This window comes from Arvicola amphibius, chromosome 11, assembly GCF_903992535.2.
Source record: "Arvicola amphibius chromosome 11, mArvAmp1.2, whole genome shotgun sequence".
NCBI lineage: Eukaryota > Metazoa > Chordata > Mammalia > Rodentia > Cricetidae > Arvicola > Arvicola amphibius.
The window spans coordinates 16,782,591-16,805,310 of NC_052057.2; the positions used below are offsets into that span (position 1 = coordinate 16,782,591).

At 42.0% G+C, this 22,720-nt stretch overlaps 1 protein-coding gene and 1 non-coding gene across 3 annotated transcripts in view; one reads left to right on the forward strand and one right to left on the reverse strand.

The window, feature by feature from the left end:
• The window catches only part of Plch1 (phospholipase C eta 1), a 163,553-nt gene that overhangs the window by 84,227 nt on the left and 56,606 nt on the right, over nucleotides 1–22,720 (forward strand). For both annotated transcript variants that reach the window (XM_038347487.1, XM_038347488.2), the window contains exons 2-5: nucleotides 3,710–3,856; nucleotides 6,031–6,274; nucleotides 11,137–11,266; nucleotides 14,753–14,923. In XM_038347487.1, the coding sequence (XP_038203415.1) occupies nucleotides 3,710–3,856; nucleotides 6,031–6,274; nucleotides 11,137–11,266; nucleotides 14,753–14,923 (692 nt within the window). The remainder of the gene's footprint in view (nucleotides 1–3,709; nucleotides 3,857–6,030; nucleotides 6,275–11,136; nucleotides 11,267–14,752; nucleotides 14,924–22,720) is intronic.
• LOC119826994 lies at nucleotides 13,238–13,344 on the reverse strand. Its single transcript, XR_005287545.1, has one exon. It is a non-coding gene; the product is annotated as a U6 spliceosomal RNA (small nuclear RNA).

Consider the following 22,720-nt stretch of genomic DNA (forward strand, 5'->3'; position numbering starts at 1 on the left):
AGACAGGGTTTCTCTGTAGCTTTGGAGCCTGTCCTGGAACTAGCTCTTGTAGACCAAGCTGCTCTCGAACTCACAGAGATCCGCCTGCTTCTACCTCCCAAGTGCTGGGATTAAAGGCGTGCGCCACCACCACAGGCTTCCTGGCTCTTGTCTTATCATTGTCTCCTTTATAAGGCACAGGGAAAGGGAAAGGATGGTGAAAAGGAGTAGAATGAGGGAAGGGGAAGCCCTCTTCTTTTAAGCACACAAATTTCCTAGGGGGCTCTCAAAGGCCCCTTCTCTAAACACCCTCATGTTGGGGTCAGGACAAGAAACATTTGCACTTCAAACAAAGGTTTTCGTGTATTGGGTTTCTAATGTGCCAGGCAGTGTTTCAGTTCTGTTCACACACATCGGCTCATTCAGTCCTTCTCATAGTTTGAGAAGTAAATGCTAAGATTAGACGACGTCATATAGAGACGAGGGCACGGATGCCTGAGCAACTTCTAAAGTTACACGAATACCAGTTTTCAGAGGTGCGCCGTCTGTCTTAGGGCAGATGCTGTTGTTGTTCTTAACCGTGGTTCTAAATCTCGTTAATAAACATCTTCCTAAATGTTTTGTAATGGCAAAGTTTAAATGGCTGAAGCCAGAGTCTCTTCCTCCTTTGCTTCGTTTCATGATAGCCCCATGCTCACAACAGGCGTTCCCGCTGGGAGCCTCTGTTTATGGACATGATTTGTGGTCAGTGTCACTGCTGTCTGCGAGCTTCTCAGAAGCTGCCCTCAGAGTTTGTGTTGGTTGGTTTGACTTGATGGCTTTGTCTTGATTCTCCGAAATGTCCACTTCTTGTGAATTAATTAACTAAAAGTCCTTTTAATGCCTGGTACGAAGTGGTCAATACGTGAACCGAGGTAGAATTTGAGAGTACCAGCTCAAGATTCCTGGCATTGCTAGTAGCGTTCACTGCCAGGGATGCGCCACTCTCTTTACCATCAAAGTCAGAGAGTGCTTCAATACCGCACCTTCAACCATCTTGCCCCTTCTTTCTACACTAGCACAGTCACCTGACCAAACAAACAGGAAGCTTACAGAGCATGAGCCAAACCATGGGTTCTTCGGCCAATAACCATCCTCATAGGCTTTCTGAAGTCCCCAGTGCCGAGACGGTTTCACCCATGTCTTTAAGCCTGGGCATGTCCACTCTAGCAAATTAAAGCTGGTGTTGCATATTCCAGTAATTTGTAAATATTTTCTTACACCTGGAATGTCATCATGCAGCCTTCTTTTGGGCAGGTTTCATCATTCTGCACTGCGAGGTAGCTTTACAGTGCGTTCCTACAGCCCAGAAGAACACACATATGTATTGAAAAATATATCAAATCATTGTGTGCAAATCAGCAAAGTGTTTGCCACAACTCACTACTTAGCATACACCTCACATTACTGACGATGGCTGTCCTTGGAGGCAGAGTTGGCTTTTAGTTTCCTTACAGATTAAGTACCCTATCATAGAAGAACATTTGATTTTAGGGATGCCAGATTACTATAACTAGGTAACGTGTCCAATAAAGGAATGTATTTTATCAGTGCAGATTCCATTGCATTCCTAGTTCTAACATAGGTGGGTATAGGAATGCTAAGAAAACTTTGATTAGTTTTTGATTTTTGTGTCACTTGAATTTTTAATATTTCTATAAAATCTGAATTTTAAATATATGCATATCTTTTCTTCAGATACCAGGTGTGATAATAAATGTTGTAATTTAGGTGTGTGCTCATAGTGGATCCTGGATTGAATGGGCTTCTTACTAAGAATATAATTCTGCTTGAGAGCTTAAGTCTAAACCCAGGTCTTGCAATTTGTGCAATACTTAAACACGAGAAATAGAAGTTGTCTTGGTGAGGAAAATAAGTTCAGCTCTTTAGCCTTCTTTGGCACAAACAATGGCTCTTGATGGCAGGTAGGCTTAGTGACTTCTGTGGACCCAAACCTCCCATTTGGTGTTTTGCCTTATGGTGTGCAGTTTACATTTTGGTGTTGATTTTCCTTTTCTTTTTTAATCTTTTTTCCCTTCCCTTTCTCTATCCCATCCTCTCTTGGGGATCTAACTCAGCGCCCTGTCTATCTTAAGTATTATAGGCAAATATTCTGTTACTGCCATGCCAGCTTTCCTAAACAATAGTCCTATTACTTCATCCCCTCCCACCATCATATTCCCCCAAACTATAGTTTTGTGTGATACTTTCTTGGTTCCATTAGGTTAAAGTGGGTGTGTTGAAGATACCTTTAATGGATATCTTGTGCATGCAACCTAAAGCTGTTGAATCAGATCATTTTTTCCTAGTAAAAACTCTCTGCTCCCTACCTCCAAGAGCTCAGATTTGACATTGCTGAGGTTTGTTTTCATTGTTTAAAAAAATCTGCTACTAACAGTATGTGTTTGATAAGGCAGGAATTCAGCTAGCTATGTCAAGTACTATGTTTCTGACTGATACAAAGAAAAGGAGTATTTGGAAGAATATTGGGAAACTTGTAGAGGTCAGGGCATGATGTAGTTCCTTGTCAGTCTTAGAGCAAGAAACGTGACATCTGTAGCATCGTGGGAAGATCAATCAGGGCATCCTGCAGAGCTCAGTTGTTGAAATGGCCAAAGCCATTTTAGTCAATCATCCACTTGAGGTTTGAGGTTCTTCTGAAAAAGCCCATTTGCTCTAAATTTAAGTCAGGTGCCTGTTCCTTGGCGAGATGATTGACAGGCCACCAAAGATGCACAAAATCCATGAGGAGTGTCTCTAAAGAGAAAGGAGGACAGAGCAGATGTCTACTTACAGGAAAATTCATCTCAAGGCACACTAGGTGTAAATAAGAACTTGAGGGTGCCCCATAAGTGGTTTGAATATTACCTAAAGCAAAGTACTGAGTTATTCCTCTATGTGGAAACATCTCAGCAGCCCAAATGCACCAACGGTTATGAAAATTTGTTTCTTGATTATATAAGACATGCATTTGACTTTCCAAACACACAGAAATCTGAAAAGAATACACATGGAATCATCATCCAACCCTCACATCTGGCTTTGGGTCAGTCCTGTTTCTGTGGTCCCATTGTAGAGCACTTTTATAGGTGTTTTATACAGCTGGTTGAATTAAAAACTCACGAGATTTCCTGTTTGAAAGCTTGCTTTAGAAATATAAATTCAGGTGTCAGTACATCATCTGTCTTACACAGACAACAAAAGATAGCTATGTGTGACAGCAATACATTATTTATCTGGAAATAGAATTTATTATTTTTAAAGATCCAGGCTATCAGACTAGAGTGTTCATTTAACATGCACAGAAAATGGCAACAGCAACCATAATTCTTATCCACGTTCAATGTGATGGCTCATAAGTGTAATCCCAGTGCTCAGGAGACTGAGGTAAGATGGTCGCTGTGAATTTAAGGCCACCATGAAGCTACATGGGGAATACCAGAACAACCTAGCCTATAGTGTGTGACTCCTATCCCCCCCCAAAAAAAATTGCTTTTGTGATAATACTTTTTTACTGGTGTAAGCTTGAGAAATAGGTTCCTTAACAAGTCTGTTTTCAGGTTACCTCTCCCAAACATGTCGTCTGATCCTTGGGGCCTTGGAATGAATCAGAAGTTCTTTTGACCATAGGTGTTGCATGCTGGTATGCCTTTGCATTGTGTGCATCTGAATGCGCTCTCATCTCTTGCAGTTGAAAGATGCATGAGTGTAATGCAGTCCGGGACACAGATGATCAAGCTGAAGCGTGGCTCCAAAGGCCTTGTTCGCCTCTTTTACCTGGATGAGCACCGGACTCGCCTCCGATGGCGCCCCTCTCGGAAGAGCGAGAAGGCTAAAAGTAAAACCAACCTTCGATTTCTTTGCTTTGCTTGGCACATGGATAATGCATAATAGTGCACATGATGCAGGAGCAATAACATGGGAGGTGCTGAGTAGGGTCTGTGGACGCTTCGTATCTGTGGATACGAAGGTTGGGGTCAACTACTGTAAAACAATAAGTGACAATGATCTTTGGGGATTGGAAAACCACGAAGGCTTTCTTGTCCATAAATGTTGTAAATGCTAATATTTCTCTTATGTTGGAGATTTGTTATGTTTTATTTTTAATTGAGATATAACGTGTCATGGCTGGAGACTTTTTCTCATGAAAGGTAAGGAATATTATCAATCCAGTGGACTTCGGAGTCATACTCATCCGAACAATCAACTAATCCATGACTTAGCCACAGTGTTTAAATGGTTACAGTTTATTTCTCCTATCTGTGCTCTCTATAGTACCAGGATTACTCTAGAGAAACAGACTAGTAGACGGAGAGCTACTTCGGTAAACACAGGCAGATGAGATTTATAAAAGGAAATAACTTGCGTTTCTGGGGGTTAAACAGAGATGTAATGTATGTGCCCACTGCCTGCTGGACAACCTCAGAAATCAGCAATATGGCTCAGCCCAAGTGTCTGGACCTGCAGCCAGGGGAAGGGATGGTGTGAGTCTCAGTTCTAGGGTGAAGGCCTGAGCTCCCTGGGTACTGTAGATTCAAGTCCCATAGTCCAAGGGCCCGAGTCCTTGAAGTTTTCATACCAGGAGATGAATGTCTCAGCTCCAGGAGGGAGAAAATTCACTTTTATGTTCTGCCTTTTGTTCTGCCTGGGCTCTTTGCTGATTGGATGCAGCCCACTCCTGTTGGGTGAGCATGATTTTGTTATTCAGGCCATTTATTCAAATACCGATTTCTTTCACACTAACTCTCCTAGACATGCTCAGCAATGATGTTGTCCTTGGCACCTGGGCATCTCTTTATCGAGTGTGTTGGCACTGTAATTGTTATACCTTCTGGATTCAGCACCAAGTTCGTGTTGGATTTCCCTGCAGTCGCTCTCATCGAATGTTAGTTAATGCCTTTGGTTGAAACTCTCTTTGCCCTTAGCAAGTGTGGCCTGTTTCGTTTCTTATTCTGTTTCCTGTACTGGTCTCTGCTCTGTCCCTGGTGCTGATGTTGCAATCAAAGCATTAGTAACATGACTTCAACTACTCTGTGCCACACACAAAAAATTAATTATTTAGAAATTAATTGAATTAAATTAAATTAAATTTAAAAAATTAATTAAAAATAGATAGGGACTCCCTCTTTCTCTTCCTCCTCCTCCTCCTCCTCTTAGTGGCTTAGATCTGCCCGGATTTTTCCTTTGGACATCAGATGATTTCTCTGTGTGTCATGCAGGGAATGAGTTGATACCAAAGTACAACCAGAACCCAGCCCATGAGGCAGAATGAGGGGCACGGTAAATGGCAGTCAGTAGGATATGGAACATTTCAGATCATTCCCGTAAAATACACACGCAGCATGTATAGCACATAATAGTTCTTCTCTGGTGCAGTCCTTAAGTGTCTTTCTGTTAATCTTCCTGAATTATGTGATTCTCTGCCTGTTGATCTTTAAGATCTAGCCTTTGTCTACTTCTCCAGCTTCATCTCCCTCTATTCTGTCTTTGAGCACTTCAGGCCAGCATTCTTGCAGTGGGCTGTGGTTTCTGCCTGCCTTTCCCTTCTTCCTCTTTCCAACTTTTCCAAGCCACACTGTCCCTACATTTCCCCCGTGAGTCACATCAAATTCTACTACCTCCTTTCTATGGTCATCTTAAATATTTTGCAAGACAACTTTCAATTCTGTTTGAGCATATTTCCCTAAATAAATATGTAAACTACATTCGAACTATTTATTAGTCACCCTTTCTACTAGTCTTCTTGCCTTGACAGGCATCTCTGTTTCTTTCGTATAAGTCTCAACACACTTTGAGTGATTGCCTTGGGACGACATTGTCAAGAATGCCCCCAAAAGGTAAATCCTTTGAGGCCAGTTTTGCACATTTGGTCTTAAAAAGCACTACTTATAGGCAATGATTTTTTTTTTCTTCTTTAGAATGCTTCCAATAATTTTACATGTCTTGTTTCCTAGTCACTCCAGCTAAATGTCTTCACCTGCCATTTAACTGTGTGTCTTACTTCTCTTACAGTACTGATTGACTCCATCTACAAAGTCACGGAGGGCAGGCAGTCTGAAATCTTCCACAGACAGGCCGAGGGGAACTTCGATCCCAGCTGCTGCTTCACCATCTACCATGGCAACCACATGGAGTCCCTGGACCTCATTACCTCCAACCCAGAGGAGGCACGCACCTGGATCACAGGCCTCAAGTATCTGATGGCCGGCATCAGTGATGAGGACTCGCTTGCCAAGAGGCAGAGGACCCACGACCAATATCCTTTCTTAGAATGCTGTGTTTGAGTTGTATGCTTGTGTGTGCCCCTGTGTGCGTGTGCATGTACGTGCGTGCGTGCGTGTGTGTGTGTGTGTGTGTGTGTTTGGTGTATGTTCACAAAGTGAGAATTAAGTTGAACTTTGCTTTTTCCCATAATTGTGAGGTCTGAAGCATCTCTCTCTGCTGTCTGTTTTTCTGTCTCTTGAACTATCCTCTGTCCCTTGTGCTCTCATTCCCAGGGCATGAATAAGTAAAACCGAAGAGATGCAGACATGTGTGAGCTTAGGAACAGAATTCTGAAACAATTTAATGTCGCCCCACAATCAGAGAGGCCCTTATTAGAGATTATTGCATTTTTTTTAGTGAGATGTTCATGAGCTGTAATTGGGAGAGCACGAGCACTAATTTGGATTATAGAAAATCCTGGCTTGTCATAAATTCGGTTTAATTTAGCAAATACTTTTTGGTGTTCTAATCATGTCAATAATACCAATTGCCTCTCTGTTGTTTTCTCCCTTTGAACTTCACAGCATGGGCCCTGAGCAGTTAGCACTGTAGAGGGAGGAAGGGATTTCTTCTTACCCAACTTACCCTCTCGAAAGTGCTTGAGAAATGAGAGTCCCCATCTGTTCCTTTTTTTAATTTAGAAATTACATTTTGTACATTTACTTTTTGAAAATTTCATACATGAATATGTGTGTTGATGAACTTGTTCATTCTTTCCATACCCCCCCCCCTTCCCAAACTTCGTGCACTCTTTTTTAAAATCCACTGAGCCCCTTGGGTGATGCTACTGAGTACTCGCGTGCAGGGTTATCCACTGGTACATGGGCAGCTTCTTGGGCCACATCTGAAGAAATCTCACCCTCTCCCCTTCCACAGCCATCAGTCACCAGTGGCTCTTCAGTGTGGGTAGGGACGTCATTTGTGCTTGCATTTCTGCTGGCTTGGTCTTGCACCGGACTCGTGATTCAGCCCTAGCCAGTGTGAATTCATGTGTGCATGTGTGCAATGGCCCTGCCATGCCTGGAAAACACTGTTTCACAAGTCATTTGCTAGCTCTTAAAATCTTCCCACTCCCTTTTCTGAAACGGGAGCGGAGGCTCCGGGGAAGAGGATGTGCCATAGGAGTCCCATTTAAAACTGAGTGCTCCACATTCTCCATATTTTGATCAGTCGCCGGACTCTGAATTTATAGCCGCCTAGTGCAAAAAGAAGCTTCTCTGATGGGGATGAGAAATGCACTCGTCTATAAAGACATCTAGAAGAAAGTTCAGTATCATGTCAACTTAGCAGAATAATAGTACTAGGTTCTTCCCTACGGAAGTCACAGGTTCTTGGTCCATTTAACAGTACCAAGCATGAGTTTTGTCTTGTAGAATGGGCATTCATTCCCATCAGAAACAGTTGGTTATTCTCCAAACATTCATGCCATTATAGCTTCAACCAAACAGTCATGTCATTATAGCCTCAATGAATGTGTTTTGCCACTCTTCTGATTCTTGGTGAAAACCCTTCCTGTGGTCCTGCCATGCTGATGAGATACACGATGAATGCACTTATTCCGCAGACACCTTTCTGCTAGGGTAGAGTTGATTGTGTCCTGTGGTCTTCCTGACCTCAGTTCTTCTGCCTGTACAGTGAGGGTATCTAGCTGGTACAGGTTTGTGGCTCCCTGACTCATGCCTGCCATGGTCTTAATAATGTATGTGCCCATGTTACTGTGAGGGGGAATTTACATCCCTGCTGTCATTCTCCTTGCCACCACCACCGTCATCAATATATGCAGGAGTGTGGAGAGATTTAAACTCATTAGCTGTATAGATCCACACACAGGAGACTGTTGAAGTGGACGGGACCAGTTAGCCCAATGTGAAGCTCAGCTGGTGAGCCACAAGGTTTTCCTCTCTATTCACAGCAAGCGGATGAGCACAGGTGGGATTCCTGAATGAGTTTAAACACGTGGCTCGTTTCTGCCTCGGTCTGTTGGTTTGACATTTGGTGAAACAGAGTAAATGAGAAAAACCCAAGAGAGCAACAATATTGAACAGTGGCAACACATTGTGGTGCAAGCATCAACAGCCACGCTGATGTGCTTTTGATAAAGACGTGCTTTCTCACAGATGAGAGCTCAAAGATGGGCATTTCCAGCGTGGGGTTAATTCAGTGGCTCAGATAGCATCAGAGACTCAGATCTGCTTCCCTAACATATGGGTGTGGTCCCTCAGCCGGCTGGCCACCTCTTGGTCAAAGGAGGTGTAGTATCTGCAGGGGGCAAGTGGCAGTGTCAAACACAGTCCTGCCCAGGGGGACAGAGTTTCATATTGGAAATGAGACAGAGGAGGAAAACAGAAGGCCTTTCTAGAAGTCTCTCCAGAGACAACCTCTTGTCATTGATGAGAATTCCTATTGAAGAGCCATTGTTGCTTGAAGCCAGCCCTGATGCTTTGCTAACATAAAGTATATAGTGATATTCGTCTTATTAGAAGCTAAGTCTGAGTACTGAAAAATAGTCAATTTATGTAAAAATCATAGTAATTTTTTACTACATTTAATATAATATAGAATGACTGTATTTTTCCAAAGCAAACAGACTTGAAGGATCTGTTGCTTCATCACCTTACATGTTCTGCGATGTTGGGCAGAAGAGAACACATGAGTTTCCATGTTTATTTTGTGCTTAGCCTGTAGTGATATGTTGGTTTAAAGTACATGAAAGAAAATCCAGCCGCACACAGACAGGTTATGAAATTTGGAGACTATGTCATCAGAGACACTCAGGCAGGCACTCTGAGGAGGGCTAGATGAGGTCCAAGACTTACCTCTTTCCCATCAGTGCCTGACCACAATTAGAGCATGTGACCCTTGGTTACATTAGCATAGACTGTATGAAACAAGGAAAAGCAGAGGAGTGTTCAATCAAAAAGGACGGAGCTCCACAGGGAGGGGTTCTGTGTAGACAGGAAACAAAAAAAATGTACTAGTACCTGATCATCCTTCTAGTTCTTTGCTTATTGTTCTTCTAGGTCTGATCTCCTTTAACCGGTAGGCAGAATATATAGTGAGCTCCTGACTGAACTTTGCAAGAAAAAATGGAAAGAGCTAGGTTTTTGTGTTACTTCTGTTGTGAAATAAGTCTGAAAGGAAAGCAGATTTTACCCTCTGGTTGTTGTTAGTTGGGTTTTTTTAAGTTTCGGGTGATTGGCACATATAAATTGTGTAAATTAATGGGGTCTCTTGTGTTTATCATTCATTCATTCATTCATTCACACACATGCCTTTTACTCTCCAAGGCAGTAATCATTCACAATCATAATTTGACTCACATAGGCAATCTAAGCGTGTTTTGCTGCCACTGGGAGGTAGGGGAAAATATTTTAGTCTTGTTACCTGCTTGATAAGGTGATATTATCCGCTGGTCCTCTGCTGTTTTACTTCTATTCTCCCACTTCTTGTTTGGTTTTCTTTTCTTTTAGTTTATATTTATTTTATGTGTATGGTGTTTTTTTCCTGCATGTATGCCTGTTGCCTATAGAGGCTAGATGGGGGCATCCCCTGGAGCTAGAGTTATGGTGGTCGTGAGCCTCCTTATGGGTGTTGGGATTTGAACCTGGGTTGTTTAGGAGAGCAGCTAGTACTTTTAATTGCTGAGCCTTCTCTCTAGCCCAGTCATTTCTTGGTTTTTAAACTTATCCCTTTCTCTGCGTTTGATTCTCTGGTTTCTTTCTTTTTTTTTAAAAAAAAAATTTGCTTTCATTCTGTTCCTCTCCAATTTCCTTTAAGCTTTGAAGCTCAATTTAATATTCTATGCATGCATACCATCCTTAAAATATGTTATATTAAAATGTTGTACATTAATTGGGAATTTTTCATGCATCTATTTAATCTGCTCACTTATTTGAGGATCCTGTAAGTCTCAGTACACATGATATGAATCCTTTATATTGAAACTTGGCTTCATAGTCTCACCACCGAGTCTCACACCTGAGCTTGCTACAGCTAGAAGTTTGCGGTTGGTAGGGGACCACTATCATACCGGTGATAAAGGAGGAGTGTGGGCTAGAAACAGCCTCATGTGCACGGAACATGGATGCTAGGTCAGGTTGTAAGAGTCATGGGATTAGGATGAGACTACAGTCTCCTTCCTGTTCTCACCAAAGACTCTCTCTTTCCCAGTGATCATGAGGGTCAGCCAGATGGCCCCATCTTTAAAATAGAAGAGTAAGAGACAGAACAGAGAGTTGAGCTCTTGACTGGAAGAATGACAAAAACAAAACAAAAAAAACCGTACTAAGTGAGAGGGCACAGGAGAAGATAAAGGCCAGATTGGTTATATTTGAAATTTCATCCTAATGAGCTCTTTGGACAGAGAGCTAGACTATTAACACCAGGCTATTCTTGCTGTGTGCTGTCTCTGCGTCTCACAAATGAGGACCTCTAACCCTTTGTGCTTGAACAAAATTATTGAGAAGATGAAGTCAGGGCACGAGAAAAAGGATAATATGTGAAATCATATACTTGTGTTATGTTGTCCATGGAGGCTAAGGAAAGTGGACAGGCTGCTGGAATACAGTGCTTTTAAACAAAAAGCTTGCCTTTTAATTTTGATTAGCAAGACTGTTTGCATTACACCTTTCAGCATTCTGGCACGCCTCGGGTTTTGCAGGGGAGGGTGCCCCCAACTTGTACCCCCCTTCTCTTCTGTTATTGCTTTTTATCAAGAGCTCAGCAGATCCTGTGAGTCACAGGTTCTCCTCCAAAGCGTTTCTCCTGATTCCATGTTGCCGATAGTGTCCCCATGGCGTTCAGTGGGAGAGCAGTTCTGATTTCGATGAAAACTTTTCTTTGACCTTTCTGCACGTGGGTGAAGCAGACCTTTGAGGAGGCTGATAAGAATGGCGACGGCTTATTGAACATTGAAGAGATTCACCAGTTGATGCATAAACTAAATGTCAATCTGCCCCGGAGAAAAGTCAGACAAATGTTTCAGGTATGTGGTCACCTTTGGTAAAACACAGCAATCACTGCTATAATTAGCACGTTAAAAGTCTTTTATTTCGTGAGAAGCTGGTCTTACTTGCTCCACGCTGTTTTCGTTTTTCTTCGATAAAGAGATGGCTCATCAAAGGAAAAATGAGATGTCTCATCAAAGGAAAAAATTCTTCTCGAACTTAAGAAGCATTCAGTTTCATCCCCTGGAATACTTCTTTGCTGCCACTGTTTCCAGAGAGCCATTATTATAAATACTTTCCCTGGTACTTGAGCTGTGGCATGAACTTGACCAAGTGCTTCTGAGGGGATGAGAATGCTTATCTGCCTGCCGCAGGGCTGAGGGGGCTGTTGTGAGGGTTACAGTAAAGACCAAGTAGCAGGAGAAGAGCAGGGCTGTCAGGAGCCCCAAGAGTTGTCTCTTGTTTCGGAAGAACTTAAGGTTGAAAACTCACGAGTCTTAGAAGTGCTAAGGCGTCAGAGTTCAAACCTCTCTTGATGTGTGAGACAAGATGCATTTCCCTCTCAATCCTCTAGGGAGATCCTGGGCTGGAATTTATTCTGCAGTATCTACCTGGGCTGTGCTTGGGAATGAGCAGTGTTAGGCAGAGACCAGACTGCACTGTTAGTAATGATCAGAAGTTAAATGACAAAATGGTACTTATTTGTAGATAAATCATATGCAGAATCCATGTTTTATAAAGACTTTTAATTCTCTGTGATTAAGTCTGTATCTTAGACATACAATAAGCATAGAAAGGTAAAATGTTCTGTGTTTGGAGCTTTTGCTCTCTAACCACTTGCTGCTCCTAGCAGGGCCATGCGTTCCAAAAGCAAATGGAAGCCAGAGGCTGGCTCCCTTCTCCCTCAGGTGGTCCTGCTTAGGAGACACTCGTGTTTAGGGATAGTTTGCACTGAGGGTGTTTGGTTCCACTGTGCAGGAGGACAACATGAGCTAAAAGGAAAAGAGGAAGGAGTGAAACTAGTGAAACACAGGAAAACTAGAAAATGTAAATTCATCAGACAAGTTTATTATTTATTAAATGGTTACTTTTTAAAATTGGCAGATATGGCAGGTTGCATTATGGCATTTTCATACATACTTTGGTTGACTCTCTTCCTCTCTCTGTCCCCATCACACACTTGTACCCGTGTGGCCCCAAGTAGTTTCTTTTCTATGTCCTTATGATTTTGTAAACCCTGAGATGGGGTCATACTATGTGACCAGGCTGGCTCAGAATTTAGAATTCTTTCTGCCTCAGCCCCTTATTTTGGGATAGTAAGCCACTGTATATGTGGTGAGACAGGTTTAAAAGAGAATGCAGAGTCTCTTTTTAGGCTCTTAGATTTTAAAATGTGTTAAGCCAGAAATATGTCCACCTGGGTCCTGAGTCTATTAGGAGTCTGCAAAGAAAGGCTTATATTGGGAATGCAAGATTCAGGAGTTTCCATGCAGATTAAGTACCCTCATGTGAAATTCTTGAGTCCAAAAGTATTTTGGATTTAAGATTTTATTTTTTTGATTTTGGAATATTTTAGTACCTATAAGTGGAAATCTCAAATGTATCTGCTAAATAGGATTAAACACAAACACACACTTAAAAAACAGGGTCTCACTATGCAGTTCTAGCTGACCTGGAACTCACCATGTAGATCAGACTGGCCTAGAACTCACAAAGAGTTGCCTGCCTCTGCCTCCTGAATGCTGGGATTAAGGTGTGCATCGTCATGTCTGGCAGGATTAAGCATACCGATTTAAAACTATAACAGAAAAGTGAACGCTATACTCAATCTCTTAGATGTAAGGACTCTTCATTAGGCCCCATATATCAAAACCGTTTATCAAAAATCTACATCCACATTTAAAATGACAAGATAGGAGTAATCAGCTTCACAGAGAGGCTGCACAAGGCTTAACTATTTTTGTGTGCACTTAATTAACCTAAAGTTAGCATTAAGCAAAAGTGTTCTTAAAAATTTGGGATGCTTTATGCTAATTTGCAAGTTGTCGTTGCTCAGAGGCCATACTAATCTTCTGCATTGTTCCATTTTTAGCATATGTGCCCCTGAAGCGAGCATGAGCACATAAGCAAAATTTTCATGAGCGTTTCGCCTTTCAAGGCTGTATTTAAGTCTGTTTCATAGCTGAGCGTTCTTCCCTACACCCAAGGCTTCAAAGTGCCACTCACTTCCTGCCAGTTTTGGTTTCACCATGAATGAACACCATCCTGTAAATGGTTTGGTGGCTCAGTTTGCTACCCTGGCAGTCTGATGACCCACTCAGCCCAGCTCAGGATCCGTGGTGAACAGTTCTTGTGCAATAATCATTGGGGACAAATAAAGCGGACATCTACCTGCACGAGCTGTTTGGACTTTTCCTTGGAAGAAAAAGTCAGGTAGTAGCTCTAGTGGCTGCAAGAACCCAGAGCCATCATGGGTCATCAGAAAGATTGTCTTAGGGGAGGAATTACATTAGAGTTCTGAAGCAAGTGAGAGACGAGTGTCTGTGCTGTGCTTCAAAGCACCGCCTCTCTCTTGTCCTTCATCTTTTGTGCTCAAGGTGCCTTTTTGATTGGTGTCTTCAAAGACCAGCTGTTGACTTCCTTGCTTACTTTTAAGGATAGGCATTAAAAAAAACTATCATTGCCCTTTGGTTTTGTTTATTGTTTTCTTTGGCTTCATTCTTTTTAGATTTTTAGTTGAATTTCTAGCTTTTTTGTTTTATCTTGTCTTTGAGACAAGGTCTCTTTACCTCCATCTGCTTTATCCTCCGGAAGGCAGAAATTACAGGCAGTTCAGGTTTTGTCTTCAAATAACACATTCTAACAAATTGAGCTTCAAGCTTTGCTTTAAAGGTTTAACTGTATCGTTAACGTTTTACTGTTTGCTTTAATTTATATTTCTGATTCTAGGATTGATGCGGGGTTGGCATAAAAAACTGAGCTTAATTAAAAAAAAATTTTGCTTTGCCTGTGTGCATGGAAGGTACCTTGTGTGTGTGCAGTACTGAAGGCAGCCAGAAGAGGGCATTGCATCTCTTGGATCCAGAGTTACAAGTAGTTGTAGGCTGTCATGTAGGTGCTTAGAACTGAACCTGGGTCCTCTGCAAGAACAGCCAGTGCTGTGCTCATAAGCGCTGAGCCATCTCTCCAGCCTCAGTGTCATACAGATTTGAATTAGAGTCGTTCCCTTTAAGTGTTTACTTTCCTATTTAGAAGCATTATTTCAGTGTTCTGCTTTAAGATTTTTTTCTGTTAATTTATAGACATACTCTGGTCAAAGAAATTGGTTTATGTAATGTTGATTATAATTTGTTGAAGCTTTCTTGATTGCCTAGTATTGTTTTTTTTTTTTTTATAGTATTCCATGTGTGCTTAAAAATGTATTTTGGTGATTGATGTGTTGGCCCTTTTATGGTCAATGTTCCTTTCTTACTCTGAATTCCTCGCTGTTTCCAATTCTTCCCGCCTTTCTATACCTTGTCCAGGAAGCTGACACAGACGAGAATCAGGGAACCCTGACATTCGAAGAATTCTGTGTGTTTTACAAAATGATGTCTTTGAGGAGAGACCTTTATTTGCTGCTCTTGAGCTACAGCGACAAGAAGGAGCACCTGACAGTGGAGGAGCTGGCTCAGTTTCTGAAGGTGGAGCAAAAGGTACCATTGGGCTGCGGGATGGGGTGTGCACGCTTGTGCTTGAGAGTGGGCGTCTGCTGGTTAGCAGATGCTACATGCAGGATACACTGATGAACAGAACTGAGAAATAGGCTATCAAGATCATACCAATGGATCATTTGAACCACCTATGTAGTTTGAAGGAAAGTGACAAGCTGAAACCTAGCATATATGACTTTTTATTTTGTCTGTGTTGAATATGGATATGTGTATTTGCCTACAAAGAAATGAAAGTTAACTCATTTCATTTTGGACTCACTGGTAATATTTTCTTTATACTGTGAGGCATTAGTAACACTCTAAATTTGAGGTTTTATTCACTTATGTCAGTATAAATTAGTATTAGTAAAATATAAATTGATATTTAACTTATAGTATAGTTTTGTTTTAATAACTATGACATAATTCTTAGATCCCACTGTGAACACTGATAATTCAGATAGGAAGTTGACATCTAATCATGTTCAAAGGTTAGTAAATTGGGCCTTGCCTAGGGTAGGAATTTCTAAATCTACTTAAAGGAGAACATTAAAATTTTAATATGATATAGACTGATTTATGTTCAACAAGCTTGATTTTTTTATATGGCTGTTTTAAAATTCTTTAAACTCCATTTCTGAGTACAGTGGAGAAATAAGTGGGTTTATGTATAAATCTCAAACACAGGTGCACACTCAGATCTGTGACATTTCAGTTTAATTCATTGCCATGTGTGAACTCAGAGTCCATTTCTAAGACATCATGTTAAGTTTCGGGAATGTGCAAACTGTACCCTTAGATTTCTCAAAATAAAAGAGATATTTCTTGATACTTTATAACTTTCAAAGTCTATGATAAAATTATAAAATGCCAAGAAGTGAGCCAACACGCTTTGTTTTTGTTGTGTTGGCGCAGGGTTCCCGTGTGGCTGATAAAAGTAGCATATTTCTAAGGCTTGTTTTCCCTTCTTAAGCTTATAAAACTAATTATGACTTAAAAATAATGTTGTTGTTTTGCTCTCCTGAATCATTGCTTCCTTTAAAAGTATCTCTGCGGGGCTAGAGAGATGAGTCCGTGGTTACGAACCCTGGCTGATTTTCCAGAGGCCCCGAGTTTGATTCCCAGCACCCACATTCGGTTCTCACACCACCTGTGACCCCAGCCCCAGTGATCTGACACCTCTGACGTCTGTGGCCACCACCACTCACACATAGGCATAGGCACACATTTATAATTTTTTTTCAAAAATTATGATTGAGTAGGGAGGGGGCTGGAGAGCCTGCTTAGCTATTAAAAGAATTTGCCGTCCTTACAGAGGAACTGAGTTCAGTTGCTTTGCACCCATATCAAAAGGCTTGCAGCTTCCAGCTCCAGGGGATCCAACATCCTCTTCTAACCTCTCTGAGTGCCTACACCCATGTGTATTTACATGGGCAGAGACACACATATACACATAAATAATTCTTTTTTAAAAAGTATTTTTGTGAGCCAGTGGGATGGCTCAGCAGGTTAAGTTGCTTGCTACTGGTTCAGGTTTCATTGTCAGATGACCCAAGTGTTGTCAGAACCCATGGGATGGAGGAGCGCTGCTTACTGACTTGTTCCTCATGCTTTGCTCAGCCTGCTTTCTTCTAACATCCAGGATCACCAATTCCGGAGTGTCCCTACCCACAAGGAGCAGGGCCATCCCCCATCAATCACTAATTAAGAAAATACCCTTGGTGGCGCACGCCTTTAATCCCAGCACTCAGGAGGCAGAGGCAGGTGGGTCTCTGTGAGTTCGAGGCCAGCCTGGTCTACAAGAGCTAGTTCCAGGACAGGTTCCAAATCTATAGAGAAACCCTATCTCAAAAAGCCAAATAGCCAGACGGTGGCGGCCCATGCCTTTAATTCCAGCACTCGGGAGGCAGAGACAGGCGGATCTCTGTGAGTTCGAGGCCAGCCTGGTCTACAAGAGCTAGTTCCAGGAGAGGCTCCAAAGCTACTGAGAAACCCTGTCTCAAAAAACCAAACACAAACAAACAAACATACACACATACATACATACATACATACACACATACACACACACATACATAAAATGCCCTACAGACTTGCCTGCCTGCTGATGGATCTTTGCAGGCTTTTTTTTTCAGTTGAGTTTTCCCCATTTCAGATGACTTTCGCTTGTGTCAAGTTGAGATAAAATTAGCCAGCACATGAAATAAATAGATAAATGAATGAAAAGATGCTTTTGCCAAGATTAAGATGCTAATGCATTGCTAATATACACGCAATCATTCTCAGTTTTGGCACTAATTTGAATTAAATTGAATTAAAATATTCTTACTCTCAGTATGTACATGAGTGTGTATGTGCGGACACGCTAGAGGAAAATATCTGGGAGTTGGTTCTCTTCTTTTATCTTTACATGGGTCCCAACGATTGATCTCTGGTCAGTTGATAGGTTTGTATAGCAAGCATCTTTACCCATAGAGCCATTATGATGTACCCTAAATTAAATTTTTGCAGTGACTTCTAAAAAATAATTTTTTCAGTTGTGTGTGGGAAGGAAAACTTGTACAGCTGAGGTGAACTTGTTTCTGTTCCAGTGTTCCAGATCTTCAGACTTTTTTAGAACTCTCTCCTGTTTAGACCAGAAAAAATATCACTTTTACTTGTCATAGCCCCAAACTCATCTGATGTTTTCATCTGAGCCGGCTCGTGCTGCTTGCAGGCTCAGAAATGGCAAAAAAGTCTCACTAATTCAAATCTACTCTGAATGAGCAAGCAAAACAGGTACTTTTTAGGATAGCTAAGTGCAATTTTTGAATTACATTTTATGGATAGATGAATTGGATAATTAGGTTCTTCAGACTTTTGCTTTAGAGAGAATGAGAAAAAGCAGCAAAACTTTGGCAAACCCAGTCCATACATGTGTTTTCTCTGTATAATTTATGACTGAGCCTCGGTCTTAAGTGCTTTCATTATAATGCTCTATAAAAGTTTGTTTTCAGTTTATAATGAACAAAGCAGCAAGGAAACCTTTAGTTATGTTTGTGTTAATATGGACTTACAGAATGTCATCTAAGCATTTATTTTAATTGGCATTTCTTTGTAGTAGAGGTAACTATTTTTCCCATGAGTTTACTTTTTATGGATCTAAGTACTGCATGCTAACGACTTTGCCACAGAAATTTCATCATTTGTTTGCTTTTTAGTTGTATTGTTTTTAACTTAATAATCAGCCTGTGCCTTCATACTTCTATCTTAGACCTCCCCATAAATGAAATGCCCTGGGGCACAAGGCTTAATGAACACACTCAGGTGCCTTGAAGGGAAGATGTCTGGAGAGGCCATAGGTCTCTACAGCCACTCCACTTCTGTGCAGTTCTCTTGTTTGCCTATTCCTGAGCTGTCCTGTATGCATAGATAACTGGGGGGGGGGGGACAGCACTGGCTCTCTGTGAGCCACTCTGTTGAATGACCGGACCTGAAGGCGAGTCAGGGGAACGGCTTAAAGCCGGCTCCTTGATGATGCTAAACAGGTTTCTCTGAGCCCTCCTAATAGGCAGGTACTTTTCTCAGCCTTATATTTTTATTACTTAAAAAAAATACCAATCCAAATTTCCACTCTCTCCCCTCCTCCCAGTCCCCTCCCTTCCCCTCCATAGACCCTCCCCCCGACCCCTCCAACTCTAAGGGAGTGCCATGCACCCCGCCCTGTGAAAAGTCCAAGGCCCTCCCTACTACGTCTAGGTTGAGCAAGGTTTACATCCAAATAGTACAGGATCCCACGAAGCCGGTATATGCAGTAGAGACACATCCCAGTGTCACTATCAGTGGTCCCTCAGTTTGCCCCGGCTGTCAACCCCCTTCAGAGGGGCTTGGTTGTTCCCATGCTCATTCACTCCCAGTCCAGTTGGAGTTGGTGGGCTCCCATTAGCTCAAGCAAACTGTCTCGGTGGATGACCCCCTCATGGTCTTGAATTCCTTGCTCATATTCTCACTCCCTCCACTCTTCAACTGGATCTTGAGAGCTCAGTCCAGTGCTCTGATGTGAGTCTTTGCCTCTGTTCCCATCTGTTGTTGGATGAAGGTTCTATTGTGCTATTTAAGACAATCATCAGTCTGACTACACGGTAAGGTCAGCTCAGACACCCTCTCCTCTATTGCTTAGGGTCTTAGCTGGGGTCATCCCTGTAGGTTCTTGGGAATTTTTCTAGAGCCAGGTTTCTTGCTAACTTCATAATGGCTCTCTCAATCAAGATATCTCTTTCCTTGCTCTCATATCTGTCCTTCCTCCATCTCGACTATCCCATTCCCTCAAGTTCTCCTCAACCCTCCTTCTCCCCTTCCTTCTACCCTCACCCCCCTGCTCCTAAATTTTTGTCTCTCAGCTTTATTTTTAATAAGGTGCTTTTATAGAAAATCGTGTTGTTTTCTTAGCCAGGATTCCCATGCTCAATCTGTAGCTCATTAGCCTGCACCCAGGCCATTAGTCGATACCTAAACACCTTGGTTGGCTTTCTGCAAGAATCCAGTAGTTTGGTTTGTCCAGCTTGAGTTCCCTTTTCCTCCTGGTAGTGCTTAATCTACTCATCCCCTTTCTTCCTGATTTTCAGCTTTGCCTCCATTTTCATGCGAAGGGCAACTGGTATCCACTTTTCCTACCTCACAATGTCAAGTTTAAGGTTGGCCTTGAATATGACTGAGATATTCAGAAGTGCAGCAATGTGAAGAATTAAAATTAAAATGCATAAATCTAGTGACTTCAACTTCATCTAGGCTGGTGAAATCACTCCAGCCCTTTTGAATGTCAGTAGTGCAGATCGCTTGCTAATGGGCATGCATTTCTTCCCCTTCTCTGGTTATGCTGAAATTCTGCCAGTGAATGTTCTGGTTTGGGGGAAATGGAAGCCAGTGCTATGTGAAGTCTGCCCTGGCAGATCTGCACCAAGTTTAATTTCCAAATTATCTTGAAGCTATTGACATTTGGGAAGAAGGCTATAGGAAGGAGGAAGGACATGGGAAGAGGGTCATAGGAAGGAGGAAGGACATGGGAAAAAGGCCATAGGAAGGAGATGGAGACGGCAGGACTTCTCACACAAAGGAAGCATGCCATTTTCTGATACAAGAGGAGGTAGGGACAGGCTCGCCCTCAGAGACTTCAGGGGAGCTAATCCTGCTGACACCTTGGTTCTGAACATCTACCTTTCATAACCATGGCAGAATAAGTTTCTGTTGTTTAAAGTCACCAGCTTGTTGTATAGTAGCCTTAGAGATCTAACATAACAACCCAAAGTGTGTGTATGGCGGGGCATCCTAAGATATTAACTTCTATCAGAAATCAAATACACTAGCATGGCCCAAGAATCTTATAGTGGAGCCAGGAATCAGCTTTGGTCATGATCTTCTGTCCCAGCTTATTAGTGACTTGGTTTTAAGTGTGCCTTTAAATAATTTTAAAGATCCTCGGCGTCGTTTTCTCCCTCACTCTCATTTTGTCATCCCATCCTCCTCCCCAGTAAATTCTCCCTTATGTTTTTCCCGCTTCCCCAATCACCTGTGTCCTACTGTTCCCTTTAGAGAGTGGAACACTCTTTTCCTCCTTTCCCCAGTGAGCGTTTTCTACTTTTCTGGCTTGTACAATTACCCCGTCTTAAACAGTCAAGCCTTAAGACTGCCAAGGCCAACCATGTGTTTGAGGAAATTCTGTACTATCACAAACAAGGAAATAAATAGAAACAAGAAGCTTGGTGGGGAGTCGAACAGAGGCCACGCAGGTAGAAGGGAACATCGGAAAATGGTTGTTAATGTCATCAGAGTAAGAAAATTACAGCCATGAACTGAGAACGGGACACAAGGAGAAAGGATTCAAGAAGGGGAAAAAGAGGTCAGAGAAGCGGAAAGAGCAGAGAGGTTTATAAAGTGGAGGAAACAGAGCGGACAGAACCGAAAATAGAAAACAGTAAGTAGATGGGAGGGAATTATGAAGCAATAAAAAGAGACGAATCTCTAGAGAAGCCGGTTGAGGGCCCTGACAGGATGGAAGACGAGCCACTCAGCTGCAGCTCGAACTCTCTATTGTAAAACTAACGTGAGAATAGAAAAGACCACAGCTGAGTTAAGCTGAGGCAGGATGTGTAAGCAGGCTTGTCATGAGCACGACCCCAGGACTTCCCCAAAGCTACTTGGAAGCGGAGAAACCTGGAGCAACAATTCCAACCTAGAGCATTCTGCTGCACTGAACTGTCAAAAAAAAAAAAAAGTGTGTGTGTGAAAGAAAAATCATCGAGTCTATACAAAACACCTGCAAAATGCAGACATTTGACCTCTGTCGAGCTCGGCTGTGATAATCACACAGTGAAGACGAGGCAGAAGCTCATCAAAGCTCTGAATCAGACAAGCGTAGGGGAAGAGGCAGGGCACTGAATTCAGGAAGAGGCAGTGAAATTCAGAGGACATTTCTTGCCTTTCTGCTATGTGAAAAAAGTATACCAAGGAGCTGTTAGAATCATGGGAATTATTTGCGGTAGACTTATTAAGACTCAATCAGTAGGAGTTGCAGCAACCGATAAACCCAAAAAACTTTGGGATTGCATAGCATATTCCCACATTCTCTAGTGTTCAAGGCTTGCCTAGCTGGAATAATTTAAACAACAGAATATTTAGTAAGCGTTATGTGGGTGCATAGTGGGATGATGGGCAAAGTGGGAAAGCTCAAAAGAGCTTGCATAATGTTTAACACAATAAGTCAACAGGTAAGTGTATAAAATGGCAAAATAGTGCAAACACAAAGAGGAGTTTGGGGGTCCATTCCAAAAGAAATATAAGTATTAGCTTTGTTGCCTTTGGATTCTGGATAGCTAAAAGGGAATTGTATTTCGTCTTAAACACTGAGATTTTGACTTTCTCAATAATGGGTTGAGTTATTTGAATAAAAATAAGTTCAGCAATATTAAAATTTGCAAATTTTGTCGCAGGTTTGTGTTTGACATGCTAGGAACTTGTGACCATGAGAAATGTAATCATTCACTCCATTGACTCTGTTTTGAAATTTCACTTACTGGGAAGATAAGCAGGGTTGGAACGTGGATATTTTTACAGATACATTACTGGTTTCTCCAGTTCATCTGTATTGTGTGTACTTACCTATAATGTGAGGGCTTTTTCTCTTCTAAATGATTTTAAAAGAGTAGTTAACAGAGCAGAAGACAGTTCAGTTTTAAATCATGCAAGAAGCCAGATTCCAGTAACTGACTTGAAAATTGTAACACCTTCAAAAATTCATAAATTTCAGTTACATCCTTCAACTATTTTAGTAGACATGAAGAAAAACAAAAGCAAAAATGTGTAGACTTAAAACCCAGGAAGTCCAAATTTGTACCTTGGTCCCTGCTTCTTACAGGGGACTTTGGTGGCACTGCTTAGCTATTCTCTGCATTGGTTTTCTTCTCAGTAAACCGAGATAGAAAACATTAAGCTTGGATGACAATTGTACGGGCTGGAGAGATGGCTCGGTGATGAACACATACGACTCTGGCACAGCCAGAGTTCTGTTTCTAGTCCTCACTTCCGGTGGCTCATCACAATCTGTAACTTCAGCTGCAGAGGATCTGACTCCCTCTTTCAGCCCTTGCGGGCTTCCAGGTCCTTGCGTGGGTCTAGTGGCAGCTCTGACTGGGAACAGTGAGGGATGAAGGAAGGAGACGCACAGGCACAGGCACAGGCACAGGCACAGGCACAGGCACAGACACAGAACTAGCTGGAGATGGTGGACTGGACTTTCCAATGGAGAGCCTCAGCCCTTGGAAGCTC